Genomic DNA, 24,321 nt, shown 5'->3' with positions numbered 1-24,321 from the left:
CAAGGAAAACAAGCAAAAATTGGCTTGTTTTCAATCTCCAAGAATGGAACACAGCACCATGAGAAAGCAAGGAACTAAGCGCTACTTTGGTGCCAAGAAAACCAAGGAAAAAGGGGCAGCATGTGCTTCCACCAGGTTTCAAACCTGGGACCTCACCCTTGGTTGCCTTGCTGCGCTGCCCACAAGGAGAGCAGAGCAGCATTTCTTGGCACGGGCAGCACACAAGCGCGCACACAAGCACGCACGGCCAGGAGCATCACGCGCAGCCTGGACGCACGGAAGGCAAGCATGCATGCACACTGCCCTGCTCTCCGCAAGGGCAGGGCAGCATCCTGATGCTATACACGCTTAGCACGCACGCAATGAGGCCGCATGCACAATTTCCCTGCTCTGCCCTCCACAAGAGCAGAGCAGCCTCCTGGAGCCAACTTCTTCATGGGCTAAAAATTGGATTAAAAATCCAATTTAATTTATTTCTTCACCAAATCAAAAGCCCATCCAAATTCCAAAATCCAAGAATAGAAAGTGTATAAATAGGAGAGAGTTTGATGTAATTAGGACCTTTTCTTTTGATTTTTGAATTCTTACATTTTGAGACTTTATTTTCTTTGAGAGCTTTGAACTGAGATCTGAGAGAATTGGGAAGGAGAATTGATCTCTCTTCTTCCTTGTTCTTGCTTGAGAATTTTTACTTTTCTTATTTGAATCTTGAGTGTGAAGAATTGAGGAATTTCTGTCTCAATCTCCATTTAAGATCTCTTGGATTTTTCTACTGCATAATTGAGCTCAATTTCATTTTCTTACTGCTGCTGAGCTAAATTTCTTTTCCTTACCGCTGCAATCTTTAATTTCTTGTTAATTGCTTTGTGAACTTGGATCTGGGAAGGCAGTTGAGATCTAGACTTTGCTATCTAATCTCTGGAGTCCTGAGATCCACTTTTCCTTTTGGTTCTTCTGTTGAACCCCTGCTGCAATTAAATTTTCATTTCTGTTTGAGATCTAGTCAATTCCAATTCATCTCTTGCTTTGATAATTGCTGCAAGTTAATTTCCCTTGCTTAAATTCTGAATTTCCAGTCCTCAAACCCTTTTTTCCATTTAAGCAATCTATATTTCTTGCACTTTAAGTTACTGCAATTTACATTTCTTGCACTTTAAGTTTCAGTCATTTAATTTCTTGTTCTTTAAGATTCAGCACCTATACTTTCAGTTCTCTTTAATTTCTGTAATTCATCCCTCTCCCTTTACATTTTCTGCTATTTACTTACTGTTGGATACAAAATCACTCAACCAATACTTGATTCGCTTGACTAAATCAACCACTGAACTAAAATTGCTCAATCCTTCAATCCCTGTGGGATCGACCTCACTCCCATGAGTTTTATTACTTGATGCGACCCGGTACACTTGCCGGTGAGTTTGGTGTTGGATCGTTTTCCACACATCAAGTTTTTGGCGCCGTTGCCGGGGATTGAAATATATTGACAATGATTAAGTGAAGTGGAGGTCTAGATCAAGCACTTTTTCTTTTCTGTTTCATTAATTTTTAATTAACCCATTAACTGTTTTGTCAGAGTAAGTAATTGCTGATTGAGTTCAGCAACTTTTTCTGGAGGACTAAGGTCAGTAGATACTGCTTTAGCCTCTTCCTTCATGTAGGACTCACTGCTCAAGTACAGATGCTGATTTCTAGCAACAGTATCTATAAGCTCTTGAGCCTCTTCAATTGTCTTTCTCATGTGTATAGATCCACTAGCTGAGTGATCTAGAGATATCTGAGCTTTTTCTGTAAGCCCATAGTAGAAGATGTCTAACTGCACCCATTCTGAAAATATTTCAAAGGGGTATTTCCTCAGCATCTCTCTGTACCTCTCCCAGGCGTTGTAAAGGGATTCATTATCCTCTTGTTTAAAGCCTTGGATGTCCAGCCTTAGCTGTGTCATCCTCTTGGGAAGGAAATATTGATTCAGAAATTTTTCTAACAGCTGTTTCCATGTCCTTATGCTGGCCTTAGGTTGATTATTTAACCACCTCTTACCTTGGTCTTTTACAACAAATGGAAATAGTAATAATCTGTAGACATCCTGGTCTACTTCCTTATCATGTACTGTGTCAGCAATTTCTAAGAACTGTGCTAGAAACTCAGTAGGTTCTTCCTATAGAAGACCGTAATATTGACAATTTTGCTGCACCATGATAATGAGCTGAGGATTCAACTCAAAACTACTAACTCCGATGGAGGGTATACAGATACTACTCCCATATGAAGCAGTAGCGGGATTAGCATATGACCCCCCCCCCCCCAAAGTCCTTCTGGACTGTTCATTTCCACTTAGTTCCATGATGGAGAAAGGGAGATGATGTGGATTTATTTTATTTATTTTATTATATTTATATATATTTTTTCGAAATAATAATAACAAAAAAAATTGGAAACTAAAAAAATAAAGTAAAAAAATATTTGAAAAATTTTTGTGAGGATTTTTGAAAAAAATGAAAAAAGAAGTGGTTAGGAAGTTTTGAAAAAAAAGATATGATTGAAAAACAATTTAAAAAGATTTGATTTTTAAAATTGATGACTAATTTAATGCAAAATTTTCTAAAATTTGAGGAAAAACACCAAGGAACACTAAACTTAAAAATTTTAAGATCAAAACACAAGAAGGACTCAAGAACATAGAAAGAACACCAAACTTAAAATTTTTATAAAACCAAAAATAAATTTTTGGAATTTAAACAAAAACTAACAAGAAAACACCAAACTTAAAACATGCAACTAGACTCAAACAGAAAAATCTAAAAGAAAAATAATAATTTTTTTTGAAAAATTTTGAAAAGAAAATAAAAGACTCTGACCCAAAAGACAAAATTTTCCTAATCTAAGCAACAAGATGGACCATCAGTTGTTCAAACTCGAACAATCCCCGAGAACGGCGGCAAAAACTTGGTGCACGAAATTGCAATCACACTTGCAATTCCGCACAACTAACCAGCAAGTGCACTGGGTCGTCCAAGTAATACCTTACGTGAGTAAGGGTTGATCCCACGGAGATTGTCAGCTTGAAGCAAGCTCTGGTTACCTTGTAACTCTTAGTCAGGAGATTAATAATAAAAAGGGTTTTTGGTTGCAATATAATAAAAGAGCATGAAATAAAAGGTACTTGTGGTTCAATAATGGAGAATAGGTTGGAGTTTTGGAGATGCTCTGTCATCTGGATCTCTACTTTCCTACTATCTTCTTCTTCACGCACGCAAGGCTCCTTCCATGGCAAGCTGTGTGTAGGGTGTCACCCTTGTCAATGACTACTTCCCATCCTCTCAGTGAAAATGGTCCATGTGCGCTATCACCGCACGGCTAATCATCTGTCGGTTCTCGATCATGTTGGAATAGAATCCAGTGATCCTTTTGCGTCTGTCACTATGCCCAACACTCGTGAGTTTGAAGCTCGTCACAGTCATCCCTTCCCAGATCCTACTCGGAATATCACAGACAAGGTTTAGACCTTCCGGATCCCAGGAATAGCCGCCAATAATCCTAGCTTATACCACAAAGACTCTGGATGCACGAATTCGAACACTCTGTTGTCATGAGAGGCACTCAAACCCGTGAACCAAGAACCCAAGATATACACATTCAATCTAAGATAGAACGGAGGTGATTGTCAGGCACGCGTTCATAAGTTAAGAATGGTGATGAGTGTCACGGATCATCACATTCATCATGTTTAAGTGCAAATGAATATCTTAGAATGGAAACAAGCGTGATTGAATAGAAAACAGTGGTAATTGCATTAATTCATCGAGACACAGCAGAGCTCCTCACCTCCAACAATGGAGTTTAGAGACTCATGCCATAGAGATACAATGTGAAACATGAAAATGTCATGAGGTACAAAATAAATCTCTAAAAGTAGTTTTTATACTCAACTAGTAACCTAGGTTTACAGAAAATGAGTAAACTAAGATAGGTAGTGCAGAAATCCACTTCTGGGGCCCACTTGGTGTGTGCTTGGGCTGAAAATTGGAGCTTTTACGTGCATAGGCTATTCCTAGAGTTAAACACCAGCTTTGGTGCCAGTTTGGGCGTTTAACTCTAACTTTTATGCCAGTTCTGGCGTTTTGACGCCAGAAAAAGGCAGAGAGCTGGCGTTTTGACGCCAATTTATATCATCAAAACTCGCTCAAAGAATAGACTATTATATATTTCTGGAAAGCCCTGGACGTCTAATTTCCAACTCAATTGAGAGCGCGCCATTTGAAATTTTGTAGCTCCAGAAAAGCCACTTCGAGTGCAGGGAGGTCAGAATCCAACAGCATCTGCAGTCCCTTTTTAGCATCTGAATCAGATTTTTGCTCAGGTCCCTCAATTTCAGCTAGAAAATATCTGAAATCACAAAAAAACGCACAAACTCATAGTAAAGTCCAAAAATATGATTTTTGCACAAAAACTAATAAAAATATACTAAAAAGTAACTAAATCATACTAAAAACTATATAAAAATAATGCCAAAAAGCGTATAAATTATTCGCTCATCAACAGTTTAGCTTAAAGCTCAGCTTTTCAAGTGTTAGTTGTGAGAGTGCTGGTGTGTGAAGTGTTGGCCTTGTTGTAGCTAGTTTAGATAACACATCGGCCCTTGTGTTTTGTTCTTTGTTTATGTGTTTGAAATTTTGAAATGAGATCCTTTCTTATGAGCCAATATTTCTCTAACAAATGATCTTTTACCTGGAAATCACCTTTGATTTGTTGTACAACTAGGAGTGTATCACAGTATACTGTGAGCTGAGGTATTTGTAAGTTCTGTGCGAGCTTTAGTCTGGCCAGCAGAGCTTCGTATTCTGCCTGGTTGTTGCTTGTTGCAAAGGAGAATTGTAGCGATTGTTCGGCTATAACCTTTTCTCCTTCTTTTAGTGTTACCCCTACTCCATTTCCTTCTCTGTTTGATGCGCCATCTACATATACTTTCTAGCTTTTCTCTATTTGGTTATCTTCAGTTGTCATATCAGAGATGAAATTTGCAAGTATTTGCAATTTTGGGGTTTTTCTTGGCTGATATTGTATGTTGAATTTAGAAATCTCAACGGACCATTTTATTAGATGTCCAGCTAACTTGGGTCTTGTCAGTATTTGTCTCAGCGGTTGACCTGTTCTTACCACTATTGTGTGCCTTTGGAAATATTGTCTCAATCTTCTTGCTGTGGTGACTAATGCTAGTGCAAATTGCTCTATCTTCGGGTACCTGGTTTCTGCTGGTTGTAGTATCCTACTGACAAAGTACACCAGTTTTTAGGTTTTTCCTATTTCAGAGACCAGCACTGAGCTTATGGCATAGTTAGAAATCGACAGGTATAAAAATAATGGTTTACCAGGCTCTGGTTTCTGGAGAATTGTGGGAGATGAAAATATTTGCTTAAGCTCGGTGAAGGACCATTCACAATCTTCCGTCCATTTGAATTTTTTGGTTTTGGAAATTGTCTGAAAGAAATGGTATGATCGGTTTGCCACTGCTGGTAGGAATCGTGAAAATGCGGCTACCCTTCCTGCTAGTTGTTGTACTTCTTTTACCGTCTTTGGGCTAGTCATTTTGAGAATAGCTTCACATTTTTCTAGGTTTGCCTCAATTCCTCGTGAAGTCAACATGAATCCGAGGAATTTTCCCCCCGGGACTCCAAATGCGCATTTTTCTGGATTAAGCCTCATGTTATATTCTCGGATTTACTTGAAGATCTCTTGTAGGTCGTCACAGTGTGAGCCTTGTGTTGAGATTTTTGCTACCATATCATCTACATAAATCTCCATGTTCCGACCTATTTGTTGGTGGAAGACTTTGTCCATCAATCGTTGATATGTTGCTCCTGCATTCTTTAGGCCAAATGGCATTACCTTAAAACAAAAAATTCCATGTTTTGTTATAAAAGCTGTTTTGCTTTAGTTTTCTGGATGCATGAGGATCTTGTTATAACCAGAATATACATCCATGAAGCTTAAGCTTTTAAACCCTGAAGCATTGTCTACCAGTTTATCAATACAAGGCAAAGGATAAGAATATTTTGGACAAGCCTTATTGAAATTTGTAAAGTCAATGCACATGCGCCATTTACCTCAGTTTTTTCTTACCATTACCACATTCGAGAACCATGTTATGAAGCGGATTTCTTTGATGAAGTTGGCATTGAGGAGCTTCTTTGTTTCTTCGAGGGTTGCTTTCATTTTTTCTATTTCGAGATTTCTTTTCTTTTGGGCAATAGGTTGGATTGTTTTGTCGATGGTGAGCTTATGGCAGATTACACTTGGGTCTATTCTTGGCATGTCTGCTGGTGTCCAGGCAAACAGGTCGGCGTTATCTTCGAGCACCTTTATCAGCTTCGATCTTTCCTCTCCTTCTAGAGCTCGCCTGATATAGGTAAACTATTTGGCCTTTTTAGTCAGAGGGATTTTCTGGAGGTCATTTATTGGTTGGTGTCTTTCCTGAAAGTCCTTCCTAGGGTCGAACTCCACAAGAGATAGTAACTCGGATGCAGTTTGGATGGATTTTACTTCTTGTTCAGTATTTCACGTTGTGTTGGCTTTCTTCATGCTAGCATTGTAACACTGCCAAGCTTGTTGGCGATCTGAGTGTACTGTTGCTATTTTGTTATTTTGAACCTGAAACTTGACACACAAGTGTAAAGTAGATACTACTGCTCTGAAGTTGTTCAGAGCGGGTCTCCCGAGAATAATATTATAAGGGCTGGGGTAGTCGACTATGAGATATTGTACATCAATAGTTTTTGCTAATGGGGCGTTGCCCATTGTTGTCTTTAGCCATAAATGTCCTTTTATCAGGACCCTTTTTCCAGAGAACCCAACCAGTTCTCCAGATGAGGGTTGCATGGCTTTTTCAGATAGTTGCATTTTTAGAAAAGTTGAATTAAATAGTACGTCAGCACTACTACCTGGATCCAAAAGGACCTTTCTTACCAGTAATTCTCCTGTTTGGATGGAAATTTCTACTGGGTTGTCGATGTTTGAACTTTGTAAAGCTAGGTGGTGGACGAAATTGTGATCCATGTTCTAACTATTTTGAGATGAAGTCTTTTATTATGGCACTGGTTGAATTCACAACTCCGTTCAACTAACCAGTAAGTGTACTGGGTCGTCCAAGTAATAAACCTTACGTGAGTAAGGGTCGATCCCACAGAGATTGTTGGTATGAAGCAAGCTATGGTCACCTTGTAAATCTCAGTCAGGCGGATAAAATTATGGAATTTAGAAAATCAAATAATAAAAAGAAAAGAAATAATAAAAGGGATACTTATGCAGCCTCATTGGTGGGAATTTCAGATAAGCGCATGGAGATACTGTATGGCTCAAGAACGCCTGCTATCCTCCTGCTTCAACTCAATCCTTCTTACTCCTTTCCATGGCAAGCTGTGTATAGTTCACCATCAGCGGTGGCTACTTTCAATCCTCTCGGGAAAATGGTCCTCTGCGGCTGTCACTCGCATGGCTAATCGTCTGGAGGCATCACCCATGGTTGATGGCTACATCCCATCCTCGCAGTGAAAACTACGCTCACGCACTCTGTCACAGCACGGCTAATCACTGGTTGGTTCCCGCTCCTACTGGAATAGAATCCCTTGATTCTTTTGCGTTTGTCACTAACGCCCAGCACTTGCGAGTTTGAAGCACGTCACAGTCATTCATTACCGGAATCCTACTCGGAATACCACAGACAAGGTGAGACTTTCCGGATTCCCAGGATCCTACTCGGAATACCACAGACAAGGTGAGACTTTTCGGATCCTCATAAATGCCGCCATCTATCTAGCTTATACCACGAAGATTCTGTTGGGGAATCTAAGAGATACACATTCAAGCTCTGTTGCATGTAGAACGGAAGTGGTTGTCAATCACGCGCGTTCATGAGTGAGAATGATAATGAGGGTTATTTACTCATCACATTTATCATGTTCTTGGATGCGAATGAATATCTTGGAATAAGAATAAGAGAGATTTGAATAAAAGAAAATAGAATTACATTAATACTTGAGGTACAGCAGAGCTCCACACCCTTAATCTATGGTGTGCAGAAACTCCACCGTTGAAAATACATAAGTAAAAGGTTCAGGCATGGCCGAATGGCCAGCCCCCATGATCTGAGAACTATGCGTCCCAAGATGTCAAATACATTAGTTAAATGTTCTATTTATAATAAACTAACTCCTAGGGTTTACATGAGTAAGTAATTGATGCATAAATCCACTTCCGGGGCCCACTTGGTGTATGTTTGGGCTGAGCTTGATCAATCCACGAGCTGAGGCTTCTCTTGGAGTTGAACTCCGAGTTATGACGTGTTTTGGGCGTTCAACTCCGGATCATGACGTTTTTCTGGCGTTTAACTCCAGACAGCAGTATGTACTTGGCGTTCAACGCCAAGTTACGTCGTCATTCTTCGAATAAAGTATGGACTATTATATATTGCTGGAAAGCCCTGGATGTCTACTTTCCAACGCCGTTAAGAGCGCGCCAATTGGAGTTCTGTAGCTCCAGAAAATCCATTTCGAGTGCAGGGAGGTCAGATTCCAACAGCATCAGCAGTCCTTTTGTCAGCCTTTTTCAGAGTTTTGCTCAAATCCCTCAATTTCAGTCAGAATTTACCTGAAATCACAGAAAAACACACAAACTCATAGTAAAGTCCAGAAATGTGAATTTAACATAAAAACTAAGGAAAACATCCCTAAAAGTAGCTTGAACTTACTAGAAATTACCTAAAAACAATGCCAAAAAGCGTATAAATTATCCGCTCATCACTAGGTCAGATTAATTGAAGGTTATCTCTGGCTCCACTGTGTCATGTTTTGTCGGAGGTATTATTCCTTCGATTGCCAGCATTGTTCAGTAGCTTCGCTTTTGGGCTAAGCTTGATTCTCCTCCTCCTGCATATCCTCCTGATATACAGTTTATGATTCTTCTTGGTGGGTCTTAGGTTGTCCACTTCCCTTTGTCCTTTTCTGTTGGACGTTCGTCTTGGTCTTGTTTGGTTTCTCTGTTTCTTCGGCTCTCGATGTACTTGTCCAGTAGTCCTTGCCGAGCTAACCTTTCTAGCAAGTCTTTGGCTTTTACGCATTCGTCCGTTGTATGTTCGTACTTCTGGTGGAAAGCATAATGCTTACTCCTGTCTACGAATCGCTGGAAGCTCGGGCAGGAAGTTTCACTATCTTGGCATTAAGGATTTCTTTTATTATGTTTTCCCTCTTGGTGTTGAATCTGGTGTAAGTGTTGAACTTTGGCATGAGCTTGTAAGGTTTCTTTTGTTCTTTATTGGTTGACGATTTGAAAGTCTTCTCCTCCTTTCTTCTGGTTGGTTATTTGTCTGCCTTTTGGGCCTCGCAAAGTTCTTCGATCTTCATTTGGCCGGCGGCCCTTTCTTAGAAGTCCTCTAGCGACTTCGGTTTGGTTATTGCAATTGTTTCTCGAAACTTGCCAGGTCGGAGTCATGTCTTGAGTGCATGCAAGTGAACTACAGGGTCTAAGTCCGGAATCTCCATAGTGGCCTCGGCAAACCGAGTCATGTAGTCTTTTAGACTTTCATGTTGTCTTTGTCTGATTGTGCCGAGATAGTCTGATCCGTGTACGTATATTCTTGATGCGGCGAAGTAATCAATGAAAGCTCTTGCTAACTCTTCAAAGGAGGAAATTGTACCTACAAACAATTTTAAAAACCAAAGTAAAGCAGCACCATCAAGATAAGTGGGAAAAGCTCAGCAAAGTATAGGTTCATTATTAGCCGCATTAAAAAATATCATGAATTGGAATTTTTTGATGTGGGCGCGGGGTCGCCAAACCCCTTGTACGGCTCAAAGGAGGTGGGCAGCACAAAGTTCTTTGGCATCTGGAAATTGGTAATCTCCTCTGAGAAGGGGTTGTCTAACGTCAGCTTCTCCTTTGGCATGGTGATGCTTAGAGGGTCCATGTTGCCCTAAGCCAAGCTTTTGGAGTTTTCTTCCTCGTGCTTTCCAGCATTGTTATGGGCAGACAGCTCGGCTATCCTTTGAACTTCTGCCTGGAGTTCAGCAATTTGAGCTAGAAGCTCTGCTTGTGTGGCTGATGGACCCCGTTATCGGCCATATTTGAAGATCGAAAGTCCTGAAACAAAAAGAGTAAAGAGCTAGGTAAAGAAAAGAGTGGGGTTAGATGAATTCTGGCCCCACGGTGGGCGCCAAATTTTCCGTGCATATGAGGCCGAGGTATGGTGACTTCTTTTGCTTATGATTGCGTTTGGGCAGAAGAGTTATACGTCGGCTGAATTGGAACATCGCGGAAGAAGCACCTGCAAAAAGCACTTCGACGCTCAAGTAAGAATATGACTTAAAAGAAACGATGATAATAAAATCAGAAAGAGTTATGTGACCTGTCTTGCTCCGATGTTGCTTGTATGTTTATATAGACGTTTTAGGTTGTTCGGTTGGAGCTTGTTTCGGGATTCTCCGTTTTTGTCGAAGTTATTCATAATGATAGCGTTTGACTCGCTAGTTGCGGTTCCGAGCTTTGAATAGCTCGTCCGGATTTGGTGGATTGTTATTATTTGATTCTGTTTTATGCCGAGGTATACATTGTGTATTATAGCAGTCGAGGTATACGTTACGTATCAGTATCTTTTTAAAAAGATATATTTTATGATAGATCTTTTCTTAGGTCACTTTTTTTAAAAATTGTGACTATAAACTTTTTTTTATCACTTTAAAAAACCGTGATTATAGCCCTTTTTAAATCACCTTCCAAAACTGTAATTATAGACTTTTTTAGACCATTATTTTTTAAAAAAACTATGATCATAAATACTTTATAGCCACTTTTTTAAAAAATCGTAATCATAGGTTTTTTTTATCACAGTAAAAAATCGTAATCATAGACTTAAAATATTATAGCATGAATAAGCTGATGCATGTACTCAATGCCTATAGACAGAACACAATAGAATGGCAAAACAAAATAGATCAATCCATACACCAATCCTTTCTCTTATTTCATCATTTCTATTTTCGCCATTTCTCCATTTCAACGCTATTTTTATGTGCAAAAAATAAAAATAAAAAATATCATTATGTAAAATATTATTAATGTAAAACTTAATTGTGTGAGTACACAAATCAAGTATTCTATTTTATATCCTACAAAAAAATTTGTCAATAATAATAAGATAAATTAAACCTAAAAACAAATGTGTGTAACACACATTTTGGAAGGTTAGGCTATTATATTCTCTAATATTTTTTGTTGTAAATTTTGTTCCATCTTTTTTATATCTTTAAAGACTTCAACAAATTCTAAGTATACCGGTCCAAATTTTCATATTTAATTATTTTTAAAATAAATATATAATATTAGATATAATAAGTATATAATTTTAATGTTATATATATAAAATTATGATTTTGTTAATTTATGCTCTAAAAACATAAGTTAAATATACCATAAAAAGACATGTTTTATAAAAGTTATTATAAAAATTAATTTTTTTATATTTTAAATGTATTGAATATATCAAAAATATTAAAAAAATTTATTATTATTTTTTAAAATATATTTTTAAAATATAAATTAATTAAATCTATAAAATTATAAATATTAAATTAAATAAGATAACTTTAAATTATTATAACATACACGGGTATGTCTGTAGTCTTATCAAGTGCTAAATTGCCAATTGACTAGAGTTGTACATGCATAATACATTCACTCTATGTTACAAATTAATTAGCAGCCAAATAATTGATAATTGAGAGTTTGAAACATTTTGAGCCATGCCATGCCATTAATAACCTGTGTTGCAATTAGGATGGTAAAATTTTTTGAGACGTGAAGATTTTTGCGGAAACTACCTCAAATGAAGATTCAATTGTGGAGAATTTTTTTGCAGATATGGGATGGGAGACAAAATTTTTTCGAGACAAGTGCGGAGATTTGAGTGGGGATTCCCGTCCTGTCTCCGCTAGCTAATTCCCGAAATTCATGAATTTACTGAATTATACTTAATAGTTTATTTCTCATATATGTTTTTTAGTCATTTCACACACACATATATATATAGAAACCCAAAAACACCTAATCCTCATTTGTATAACCTTTCTTCAATTTAGAAATTTCTAACACTGTCCATACTCCGTCCAACCTCTCTGCAACCACTCCCTGACTACTCTCCCTTCTCACCGCATCGTCACTCCTCATTGTGCCATCACCCTCACTGCATCGTGCTCTCTATTTGCGGCGTTTCTTTCTGTAACTCTTTCGTCGTGTCTATTCTCCTCTATGTTGTCGCGTCTCCCACCTCGTCCACTGCTCTATCCTCTGATTCGCCGTTGCGTCTCCCCTTTGTGTCATTTTGAAAGAAGTCACCATCTTGTCGTTTAGGTTTTTTTTATAAAATCTTACTGTTTTATATAGAATGGATACTTGCAGCTCTATTCATATAGAAATTAATAATTAGTTAGAACTATCAGATAGATGTGGAATGAAATTCTCGCGAAAAATAGAACCCTGTGAGAAATGGAGATTAAGAACAATATTCCTCTACGGCGAGAAATGGAGACAGGGACGGGGAGCAAATTTGGGGGCAGGGATGGAAAGTAGAGAGACATCCCCAGTCCCCGCCCTACCCAGTTGACATCCCTAGTTGCAACCATTTCTCACATATTGCTTCACAGAGCATAGAACTGTTTTCTTATATCGAAATATACTTGTATACTTAAACATATTTAACCGTATTTCAAAAACTTTTATATCACCTATTCTTAATTTTGTTATATAATGTCTAAATATTATAATGATCTCATCTTATCAAAACTGACCCACCAAAGTTCATCGTCATATGTTTTTAAATTTAGGAACTGACTATTAGCATTTATCATAAGTTAGTGCCTTCTTTACTTAGCTATTCTATCTTGATATTTGACATGGTAAACTCTGTCCACTCCTCTGATGGACTACTGTATGATTTTTGGAATCAATATCCAGAGTAATCATAACAACTAACATGACTTCAATTATGAAATTGCAATTATATTTTCTTAATTACTAGATATTCAAATTTTGCTCATGGATGAATCAAATAGGTATTTTCAAATTATCTTATCTAAATTATTTTATTAGTTAACCTATTTACACACTATAAAAATATATCGATGTCCACCACAAAAATGATAGTATTTTACTACGTTTTACTAAAACTTAACGGTGAAGTTAGCATAGATCGGAGGACACACAAACAGAGAACAAAATGATGAATTAATTTGATTCAACAGACATTTAAGGAACTAATTTGATCAAATTTAGTCATATTACATAAGTAATTTGCATATAAATATTAGATGATTTAATAAATGAAATAAAATTGACAACCTTTGTCGCTAGAGTTTCAAAATCATGCTATGTCCTGTTAAATCAGCTTCACATTGGAGACCATTAGCTAGACTCAAATCTTTTAGCTAAATTGCAAAGTAAGCGTGCTAATTAAATTATATCAATCACCCTTGGAAGAATGTGGGTCATAGAACATGAGACAAATTGGTTGCTTTCATCAACTCTTTCCCCACACCTACCTTAATGCAATCTAGCCAAACAATTATATATATACTATATAATATATTTCTACATAATTGTCCCTCTCACCATGACCAAGCACCACTTATGTTTGTATGTGTATATATATAACACATGCACAGTGTTTTCAATCTTACCACCACCTTAATCGATAATACCGGCAGCTGATTGATACAGTTTCCTAGTTTTCCTCGAAAGCGTATAGTAGTTTCCATCTTCTTCATGGACAAGGATACTAGTTTGGAAATCCATCTCCCTCCTGGATTTAGATTCCACCCTTCTGATGAAGAGTTAATTGTTCACTATCTAAGAAACAAAGTCACTTCTTCACCACTTCCTGCCTCATTCATAGCAGAGATAGACCTCTACAAGTTCAATCCATGGGATCTTCCAAGTATGTGTGCAACTATATATCTGGTTTCTGTTTCCATCTTTTACTTCTCTTTCCCGTACAAAACATTTAGTCTTAATTGTATATGTTCATTTCATGCACATTTTGACTTATAAATGAAAGATAACTCCTCTTATATAACAATCACACTCTAATTTGTATTAATAAAAATTTTGATTTATTTAAATCAACATAATAAACTAATTGCAATTCCACTACTTTTCTTAAAAATTAACCAAATCATTGTCATAAGTCACTTCTCCCAAAAATTTAAATTCATACAACAAGATACATAAATGTTATATTTCTAACACACTACATCAAATAAGAACCTCTTTTTTTACTGTAACTTTGTGTGAAGTCTTTTTTTCTTATAGGCTTTCTTTTTTTTTTTTCATTAGCCTTATACCAGGCTTCTTTTTTTAGGATCAATAAGGATCGGATTCTATACTTTTGCATAATATCATGTTATAATATTATTTCTCTTAAAAGTTTAATCTAAAGGATATATAGTTATATTTTCAGCAAATATACCTAGGTAATCTAAGTCCCAACTCAAAAGAAAATAGATTTATGTAATTAAAGATGTTTTTATTTGGTGTGAAAAATAAAAAATTATTTTAATTCATTTAAAAAAAAGGTCCAACTAAATAGCTTTGTACTCTTTATGTTTTTTTTTTTATAGGCAAAGCTTTGTTTGGGGAAGAAGAGTGGTATTTCTTTACTCCAAGAGAGAGGAAGTACCCAAATGGAGTGAGACCAAACAGAGCAGCTGGTGCAGGTTACTGGAAGGCCACTGGAACTGACAAACCAATTATCACGTCAGGTGGTATGAAGAGCATTGGAGTGAAGAAAGCCCTTGTCTTCTACAAGGGACGTCCCCCAAAGGGATCCAAAACTGATTGGATCATGCATGAGTATAGGTTGCATGATTCACTCCTCTCAAATTCTCACAAAAGAGGCTCCATGAGAGTAGGTCAATTGCATGCATGAGTTCTGAATTTCTATCTCTTTTTCATAAAACATGGTTAATGATAAACATTTTCTGGTTTATTTAATAGATTATTTTAAACATCTTGACTGTCAAACGAAAGAAGAATCAATTCATTTTAAAGATTTTTTTAATACATTAAAATATCTAATTTTTTACTTATGTAGTATTAACTCTTTTTTGGAATAGCTATTTTGTTTCGCACATTTTAGATTTGTTAATAATTTAAGTATTTGGACTTAAATTGTGTTCGAATAAACTAAATTATTAATAAAACTAAAACATAAAAGATACTTACTAAGAATGCGGAAGCATAATATTTTTAATAATACTATGTGTATAAAAAAAACAGTGATTCGCATAAAATATATAATAAAATTGAATTAAATTATACATATATTTATACAATTTTACTAGATACTCAATAATAGATGTAATCAATTAACAATTTATTTTATTTTATTTTATTTTGAAGAGAACATCAATTTAAATTATCACATCCAAAAACTAATAGAAAAAAATAAAATCTAAAATTAAATAAAAACTAACATCTAAAATTATTGTAAATTCATTTTAAAAATTCAAAAAATCAAAAAATTCTCACTGGAAAAAAAATATTTGAAACACAATAAAAAGAAACATCCAAAATCTAATAAAATAAAATATTCAAAATCTTTTTTATTTTTTTTGAAAACATTAATTCAAATTATCATAAAAAAATATTTAAAATTTAATGAAAAATATCTAAAATTTAAAAAAACTATCTATAAAATCAAATAATAATAAACATTTAAATTTAACGTAAAATTATTTTTAAAATTCATTTAAAAAATTCCAAAAATTATTTTAAAAAATTCAAAATTCATTATAAAAATACCATAATTATTTTAAAAATTTTAAAGTAAAAAAAATTCAAAACATAACAAAAAAAAACATCCAAAATCTTACAAAACCAGGATATCTTAAAAATTCTAAAAGTGGACAAAACTAACTATAAAAAAAAATTAGAAAAAGGAGATGGAGGGAGAGACTGCAGCGTTCTTGCACAAGGAGATGGAAGGGGTGGTCACGCCGTTGCTTTCTAGGTCGTCCTTGCAGTAGTCGAACTCCCGCGGACAGAACCATGACAACACGAGACGATGTGAGCGAGGGTGGTCTGGCTCGGCGACCCCACGTGTTAGACGTTAGGGAGTGCACAAATCGCGACTCTGCAAGAAGATCTTGGATGTCGATGCATGTAATGGCCGTAACCGGTGCGAATCATGACAGGAAAGAGGAGAAACAATGTCGCATCGGGAGAGGAGAGGAATGATACTGAATCGTTTCTTATGAAAAGAGGCTTTTTTGAATGCAAAATTAAATTTTAGAAATTTTATAATCAGATTTTTTATCTACCAATACATGATGACTAATTTATTGGCTAATTTATAATATGTATCTACTATTTATTTTGTATTTTTGATACATTATATCCTTACTCTCAAACATTTGATGGAATATGTTTAAAGCCAGAATAATATCATGAAGTTTTTGTTTAATTGTTTTTCTTTTTGCTACAGCTTGATGAGTGGGTGCTATGCCGGGTGAGACAGAAAACAGGCAGCCCAAGAAGTACTTTGGAAGATCCAAGTGAACTGATTTATGAACCAACAAAAAAGATTCAACAAATGAATGATGAGAACTTCAATCCTGAACTAGTAAAAGCCTCCATTGTGCACAACGAATTTCCAATGTTACCTTATATTCTGGCTTCTAGGAGTACTTTGCCTAATTCCATTGGTGTGTCCTCAAGCACAGGCTTTGTTAGAAATTATGATATGAAACAATATGGTTCCGTGCATGAAGACAACAACTTGAATGTAATAGGAGCACAGTTCTTAGCATCTGCAATGGAGGGCTTGCATAATAATCCTCTGAAGAGAAAATTCATTGAACAAGAAGAAAACCATTTGGAATATGCTCCCCCAAATAAGAAAATAAGCCTAGAACTTGGTGATGATGTTGATAATAGTGATGATAAGCCAAGTCTTGTGATGGATACAAACAAAGGCTACAATTTTGGCTTCTTTGATCAGTGGAATTCAATCATACAACCTCAAGAGCTTAACAGCTTAGCCTTCATGGGATATTCATGATCCATGAGTTTTATTATTTGACTACAATAATAAGCTATCTTGATCTGAACTCACTTTCTAAAATCATGTGGTACCCATTATTACCATTTCTCTTTTCATGATATGCTCTTTTTTCACTTGGTGTTGGTGCCTCATCAAGAAGTGAGTTGTACAGGGCATGCTTGCTTGTTCTGCATGGGAATGAATGGTAAGTGAAGTGGTTTATATGTAAATAAGCAAGAATAATGCAGTGTGGTAATTATATTCTTTTCAGCACATACATAAGAATGTACATAGTTGAAAATGTATATCATTACAGGATACTACTGTATCAATTGTGTGCATAGAGTAGAGATAGCTTGAAGAATAAAGTGCCTGCATAATGCAGTTTAATTGCTCATTGTATCGTGCCTTCACATGATCTATAGAAATCTAGGTATTACCGAAAATACTTTCTTATTTATCATGATAATATTGTAAATTTACAGCTTCTTTTTCCTAAAGATAGGGGATAAGAGAACAAAAGTATCACTGTATCAGATTTTACCAGTCTCAGGGATACTCATTGTCATTCTTAATCCTAAAGATAGTGGATAAGAAAACGAAAGTATCAGATTTTGATATTTTTATATTCTAAGACATAACTTATATATCCTTCTTTTATATACAAGTTTATCTCGTTAGTATTCTACTCTGCATTGCATTATGTACAACAAGAGGTTGCTTGCTAAGTATCAAAGTGTGTTTCATTTATAAACAAATTATTACTAGGGCTTTGAATGGGTCAGATCTAACTCCAATACTTTACTAATATATAATTAGGTGACTTCTGTGGATAGTTAAGAATGATTAAAGTTTAACAGACTAATCTTGTAATGACACGTGGTAAGGAAAATCCCTTCCTTGAGTACATTAGATCACTAGTTAAGTACGGTAATTGAGAAATGAATTATTGGAAGGACATTTGAGAAGTTTTTTGGCCAAAAATAATTTCTGCTACGTGGACTTTAGTCTGGGCAGACCAAAAATAGAAAATGAAAAAAATAGTTGGGTGTCCAAAAATATTGAAAAACAAATGAATACGATTTTTGAAAATACAATATAAACTGTTGTGATAAGTGTGAAGTGGTTCTTGTTGTGATAAGTGTGAAGTGGTTCTGAGGTGGATGACCATTTCTCTATATTATTGAGAATATCAAGAGAGATTGTATAATTAATTAAAGAGTATATACCCATTTTGGTCCTTAAAAAATTTCAAACCAGACATTTTAGTCTCCAACTAAAATTAATTAAAGAGTATATATTATTGAGAACACCAAGAACACTTTGAAGATCATGATGAACATCAAGAACATATTTTTGAAAAAATTTTTGATGCAAAGAAAATATGCAAGACACCAAACTTATAAATTTTTAATGCTTAAACACTATGAATGCAAAAATGCATATAAAAAACAATAAAAGACATAAAACCAGAAAACATCAAGATCAAACAAGAAGATTTACCAAGAACAACTTGAAGATCATGAAGAACACCATGAATGCATGAATTTTCAAAAAAATGCAAGAAAAATTTTTAAAGCATGCAATTGACACCAAACTTAAAATTTGACTCAAGACTCAAACAAGAACACATAATATTTTTGGTTTTTATGATGTTATGATTTTTTTGTATTTTTCTTTTATTTTTTTCGAAAAACATATAGAAAAAGAAATTAAGAGATTCAAAAATTTTTAATAAGAATTCCATAAATCTTTCAATGTTAGTCTAAAGCTCCAATCCAAGGGTTGGGCATGGCTTAATAGCCAGCCAGCTTTAGAAGATATAAATCAGGCATGCAACAGTTGATATTTCATCCAACTCCATATACATACCCGTTATGTTGACAAGTGGAAGCCTCAATCCAAAAGGATTTGGATATGGCTTTACAGCCAGTCAGGCTTCAACATGTTACTATGAAACTCTAGAATTCATTCTTAAAAATTTTGGAATAATTTTCGAAAACAAAGGGAAAAATTTTGAAAAATATTTTTGAAAACTTTTTGAAAAGAAAATAAAAAGAAAATTACCTAATCTGAGCAACAAGATGAACCGTCAGTTGTCCAAACTCGAAGAATCCCTGGCAACGGCGCTAAAAACTTGTTGCACGAAATTGTGATCATCAACAATGGCTCCAAAGACTTGGTAGCGCTCTCAAACGTGAATCACACTTAGTCACAACTCCGCACAACTAACCAACAAGTGCACTGGGTCGTCCAAGTAATACCTTACGTGAGTAAGGGTCGATCCCACGGAGATTGTTGGTATGAAGCAAGCTATGGTCATCTTGTAAATCTCAGTTAGGCGGATAATAAATGTTATGGAGTTTTCGAATAGTAAATAAATAAAACAGAAAATAAAGATAGAGTTACTCATGTAATTCAATGGTGGGAATTTCAGATAATTGCATGGAGATGCTGTGTTCCTTCTGAATCTCTGGTTTCCTACTGCTTTCATCCAATCCTTCTTACTCCTTTCCATGGCAAGCTGTATGTAGGGCATCACCATTGTCAATGGCTACATCCCATCCTCTCAGTGAAAATGGTCCAAATGCTCTGTCACAGCATGGCTAATCATCTGTCGGTTCTCGATTATGTTGGAATAGAATCCCTTGATTCTTTTGCGTTTGTCATCACGTCCAACAATCGCGAGTTTGAAGCTCGTCACAGTCATTCAATCCCGGAATCCTACTCGAAATACCACAGACAAGGTTAGACTTTCCGGATTCCAATGAATGCCGCCATCAATTCTAACTTATACCACAAAGATTCTGATTAAAGAATCCAAGAGATTTGTGCCCGGTCTAAGGTAGAACGGAAGTGGTTGTCAGTCACGCGTTCATAGGTGAGAATGATGATGAGTGTCACAGATCATCACATTCATCATCTTGAAGTGCAACGAATATCTTAAAATAAGAACAAGCGGAATTGAATAGAAAATAGTAGTAATTGCATTGAAACTTGAGGTACAGCAGAGCTCCACACCCTTAATATATGGTGTGTAGAAACTCCACCGTTAAAAATACATAAGTGATGAAGGTTCAGGCATGGCCGAATGGCCAGCCCCCAAAACGAGATCAATAGTCTCCTAAGATGAATAATAAAATAAAACTGAGACCAAAGATATCTAATATAATAGTAAAAAGTCCTATTTATACTAGACTAGCTACTAGGGTTTACAGAAGTAAGTAATTGATGCAGAAATCCACTTCCGGGGCCCACTTGGTGTGTGCTTGGACTGAGCTTGATCTTTACACGAGCTGAGGCTTATCTTGGAGTTGAACGCCAAGTTGTAATGTGTTTTTGGCGTTCAACTCTGGTTCGTGACGTGTTTCTGGCGTTTGACTCCAGAATGCAGCATGGAACTGGCGTTGAGCGCCAGTTTACATCGTCAAATCTCGAATAAAGTATGAACTATTATATATTGCTGGAAAGCTCTGGATGTCTACTTTCCAACGCCGTTGAGAGCACGCCATTTGAAGTTCTGTAGCTCCAGAAAATTCATTTCGAGTGCAGGGAGGTCAGAATCCAACAACATCAACAGTCCTTTGTCATCCTTTTATCAGAGTTTTGCTCAGGTCCCTCAATTTCAGCCAGAAAATACCTAAAATCACAGAAAAACACACAAACTCATAGTAAAGTCCAGAAATATGAATTTAGCGTAAAAACTAATGAAAACATCCCTAAAAGTAGCTAGATCCTACTAAAAGCTACCTAAAAACAATGCCAAAAAGCGTATAAATTATCCGCTCATCATCGGCCAAATTGCCAGGAAAGCCCAGTAAAGGGCCCAAATAGAGGAACACGACCCAAATCCAAAGGCAGCCCAAGCCTATAGAGATAAGGGCGGTTCCCTTGAAGATAAGCCGACCTCACCCAAAGATAAAATAAGATAAGATAACTAACTTATCTTATCTAAGAAGGTCAGCCCACACTATTATAAATATACTGGAGCACCCAGGTATAACTCATACTCTGATTCTACTAAAAACCTGTTTAATACCCTTGCTAACTTAAGCATCGGAGTCCCTTGTAGGTACCACCATCCTCGGTGACAAAGGATCAGCAGCATTGACAGTCCAACAAATCAGACGCGGCGGCTCCGGTCACCACCTACACGCCGGACACGTCATCTCCAACCAGCACAGAAGATCTTGACCGAGATCGACCTACAGTTTCAGGTAACCCTCGAAACAGATATCATATTGAAACAATGAATGAGAGAAATCATGAGTACTTATATATCACAACTCATGATTTAAATAAAAATGTTATATTAAAAAGTTACCCTCACTCTCATTTGGGTTATATTATACCAAGATTAGTGCAATTGAATCACATGCAACTGTAAACAAGAAGTTTACTAGCCCAAATGAATTCATAATTTTGCACGACCGATTGGGTCATCTGAGAACAACCATGATGCGGAGAATTATTGAAAACTCCCATGGACATTCACTAAAGAACTAGAAGATTCTTAAATCTAGTGAATTTTGTTGTGCTGCATGTTCTCATGGGAAGTTAATTTTAAGGCCATCACCAGTAAAGATTGGATTTGAGTCCCCTGAATTCCTAGGAAGGATTCAACGCGATATATATATATATATATATATATATATATATATATATATATATATATATATATATATATATATATATATGTTACCCATTTTTGAGATGGTCACATGTGTGCTTATTGTCTTCTTGCAACCTGGTGTTTGCGAGATTACTTGCTCAAATTATTCGATTAAAAGCACAGTTTCCAGAAAATCCAATCAAAGCAATTCGCCTTGATAATGCTGGTGAATTTACTTCCCAAGCCTTTGATGCTTACTGTATGGCTAATGGAATAAGTGTTGAACATCCAGTAGCTCATGTTCACACGCAAAATGGGTTAGCAGAATCACTTATTAAACGCCTCCAATTGATTACTAGACCCTTACTTATGAGAACAAATCTCCCAACCTCATCTTGGGGGTATGCTATTTTACATGCCACAGCACTTACTCGTTTGAGGCCAACGAGTTACCATCAGTTCTCTCCTATGCAATTAGCTTTTGGCCAGCAGCCAAATATTTCCCATTTGAGAATATTCGAATGTGCGATATATGTTCCCATTGCACCACTTTCTCGCACAAAAATAGGACCCCAAAGAAAATTGGGGATATATGTTGGATATGATTCTCCCTCTATAGTGAGGTATCTTGAGATACAAACTGGAGATATATTTAAAGCCCGGTTTGCGGATTGTTATTTTGATGAATCAAAATTTCCAACATTAGGGGGAGAGAATAAGCTTCCTGAAAAAGGAACTTAACTGGAATGCATCATCCTTAATGCATTTAAATTCTCGATCAGGAGAATGTGAACTAGAAGTTCAAAAAATTATACATTCACAAAGAATAGCAAATGAATTGCTTGATGCATTTTTCGATACAAAGAGGATAATCAAATCTTATATACCAGCGAAAAATGCTCCAATTCGAATTGATGTCCCAGTCGGACAAATTGCCACCGAAGCAAGTTCACGCCAGAAGCGTGGCAGGCATGTCGGTTCCAAAGACAAAAATCCTCGAAAAAGAAAAGAGGTAAATATTATTCCTGTTGAAAAATACATAGTAAAGACACCTGCAGTTGTCCAAAATTCTGATATATTTTTAACGCCAAAGACGTTCAGGTACCTGAAAATTGTGAAAATGATGAGATCTCGATAAATTATGTCTTTACAGGAGAGAAATGGAACCAAAATAAGACAATTATTAGACTAAATATTTGCATATAATGTGGTATCAAATATCATGCATGAAAGTAAGGATTTTGAGCCAAGATCAGTCGAAGAATGTCGACAAAGGAATGATTGGCCAAAATGGGAAGAAGTCATAAAGGCTGAGTTAAACTCACTTGCAAAACGTGAAGTCTTTAGACCTGTAGTCCGTACACCGAGAGATGTAAAACCTGTTGGATACCGATGGGTATTTGTGAGAAAACGAAATGAGAAAAATGAAGTTGTACGCTACAAAACTTGACTTGTGGCACAAAGTTTTTTACAAAGGCCCGGTATAGATTACGAAGAAACATATTCTCTGTAGTGGATGCAATAATATTGCGTTATTTGGTCAGTTTAGCCGCATATCATAAACTACATATGAATTTGATGGATGTGGTAACAGCCTACTTATAAGGCTCATTAGATCATGATATCTATATGAAAGTCCCTGAAAGACTAAAAATATCTAAACCATCCAATGAATATTCACAGGGATTATACTCAATCAAATTGCAAAGATCCTTATATGGTCTAAAGCAATCTGGACGAATGTGGTATAATCGTCTTATTGAGTATCTGGCCAAAAACGGATTTAAGAATGATGATATCAACCCATGTGTTTTCATAAAGAAATCTGCATCTGGATTCATTATTATTGCTATGTACGTTGATGATTTAAATATCATTGGAACTCCTGAAGAGATTCCAACAACTATAAAAGCTCTAAAAAAAGAGTTTGAGATAAAAGATCTTGGAAAGACTAAATTTTTTCTCGGCGTGTAGATCGAGCATACGAAAAATAGAATCTTTATTCATCAAACAACATACACAGAAAAATCTTGAAAAGATTCTATATGGATAAGTCACATCCATTAAGTACTCCAATGATTGTAAGGTCTTTGGATGTGGAAAAGGATCAATTTCGTTCTAAAGAAGAAATGAAGATATCCTTAGTCTTGAAGTACCATATCTTAGTGCCATTGGAGCGCTAATGTATCTTGCTAATACTACACAACCTGACATATCATTTGCGGTGAATTTACTAGCAAGGTATAGTTTCTCTCCAACCAGAAGACATTGGAATGGAATCAAACAAATCTTTCGATATCTTCATGGAACGGTTGATATGGGATTGTTTTATCCCTATGGATCCAAGTCACAACTAGTTGGCTATACAGATGCAGGATACTTGTCTGATCCACATAAAGGGAGATCTCGAACAGGATATCTGTTCACATATGGTGGTACAGCTATATCATGGTGGTCCACGAAACAGACGATTGCAACAACATCCTCTAACCATGCTGAAATACTAGCGATAATGAAACTAGTTGCGAGTGTTTTTGGTTGAGGAGTTTGATCCAATATATTCTGTCATCATGTGGACTGATTGATCATAAGATAGCTCTAACTTTCCTGTCTAAAAATAATACACCAT

General features: G+C 36.0%; 1 protein-coding gene across 1 annotated transcript; it reads left to right on the top strand.

Moving 5' to 3' along the window:
* Positions 1-13,737: 13,737 nt before the first annotated feature.
* On the top strand, positions 13,738-17,425 carry LOC130935930 (NAC transcription factor 29-like). Its single transcript, XM_057865859.1, has 3 exons — positions 13,738-13,975; positions 14,658-14,944; positions 16,523-17,425. The coding sequence occupies exons 1-3, from the start codon at positions 13,804-13,806 to the stop codon at positions 17,096-17,098; spliced, it is 1,035 nt and encodes a 344-aa protein (XP_057721842.1). The 5' UTR covers positions 13,738-13,803; the 3' UTR covers positions 17,099-17,425.
* Positions 17,426-24,321: the final 6,896 nt, after the last annotated feature.

This window comes from Arachis stenosperma, chromosome 6 (genome assembly GCF_014773155.1).
Source record: "Arachis stenosperma cultivar V10309 chromosome 6, arast.V10309.gnm1.PFL2, whole genome shotgun sequence".
In the NCBI taxonomy this organism is placed as follows: Eukaryota; Viridiplantae; Streptophyta; class Magnoliopsida; order Fabales; family Fabaceae; genus Arachis; species Arachis stenosperma.
Note: the sequence above shows the minus strand (reverse complement) of the source record. Positions and strands in the feature narration are given on the sequence as shown.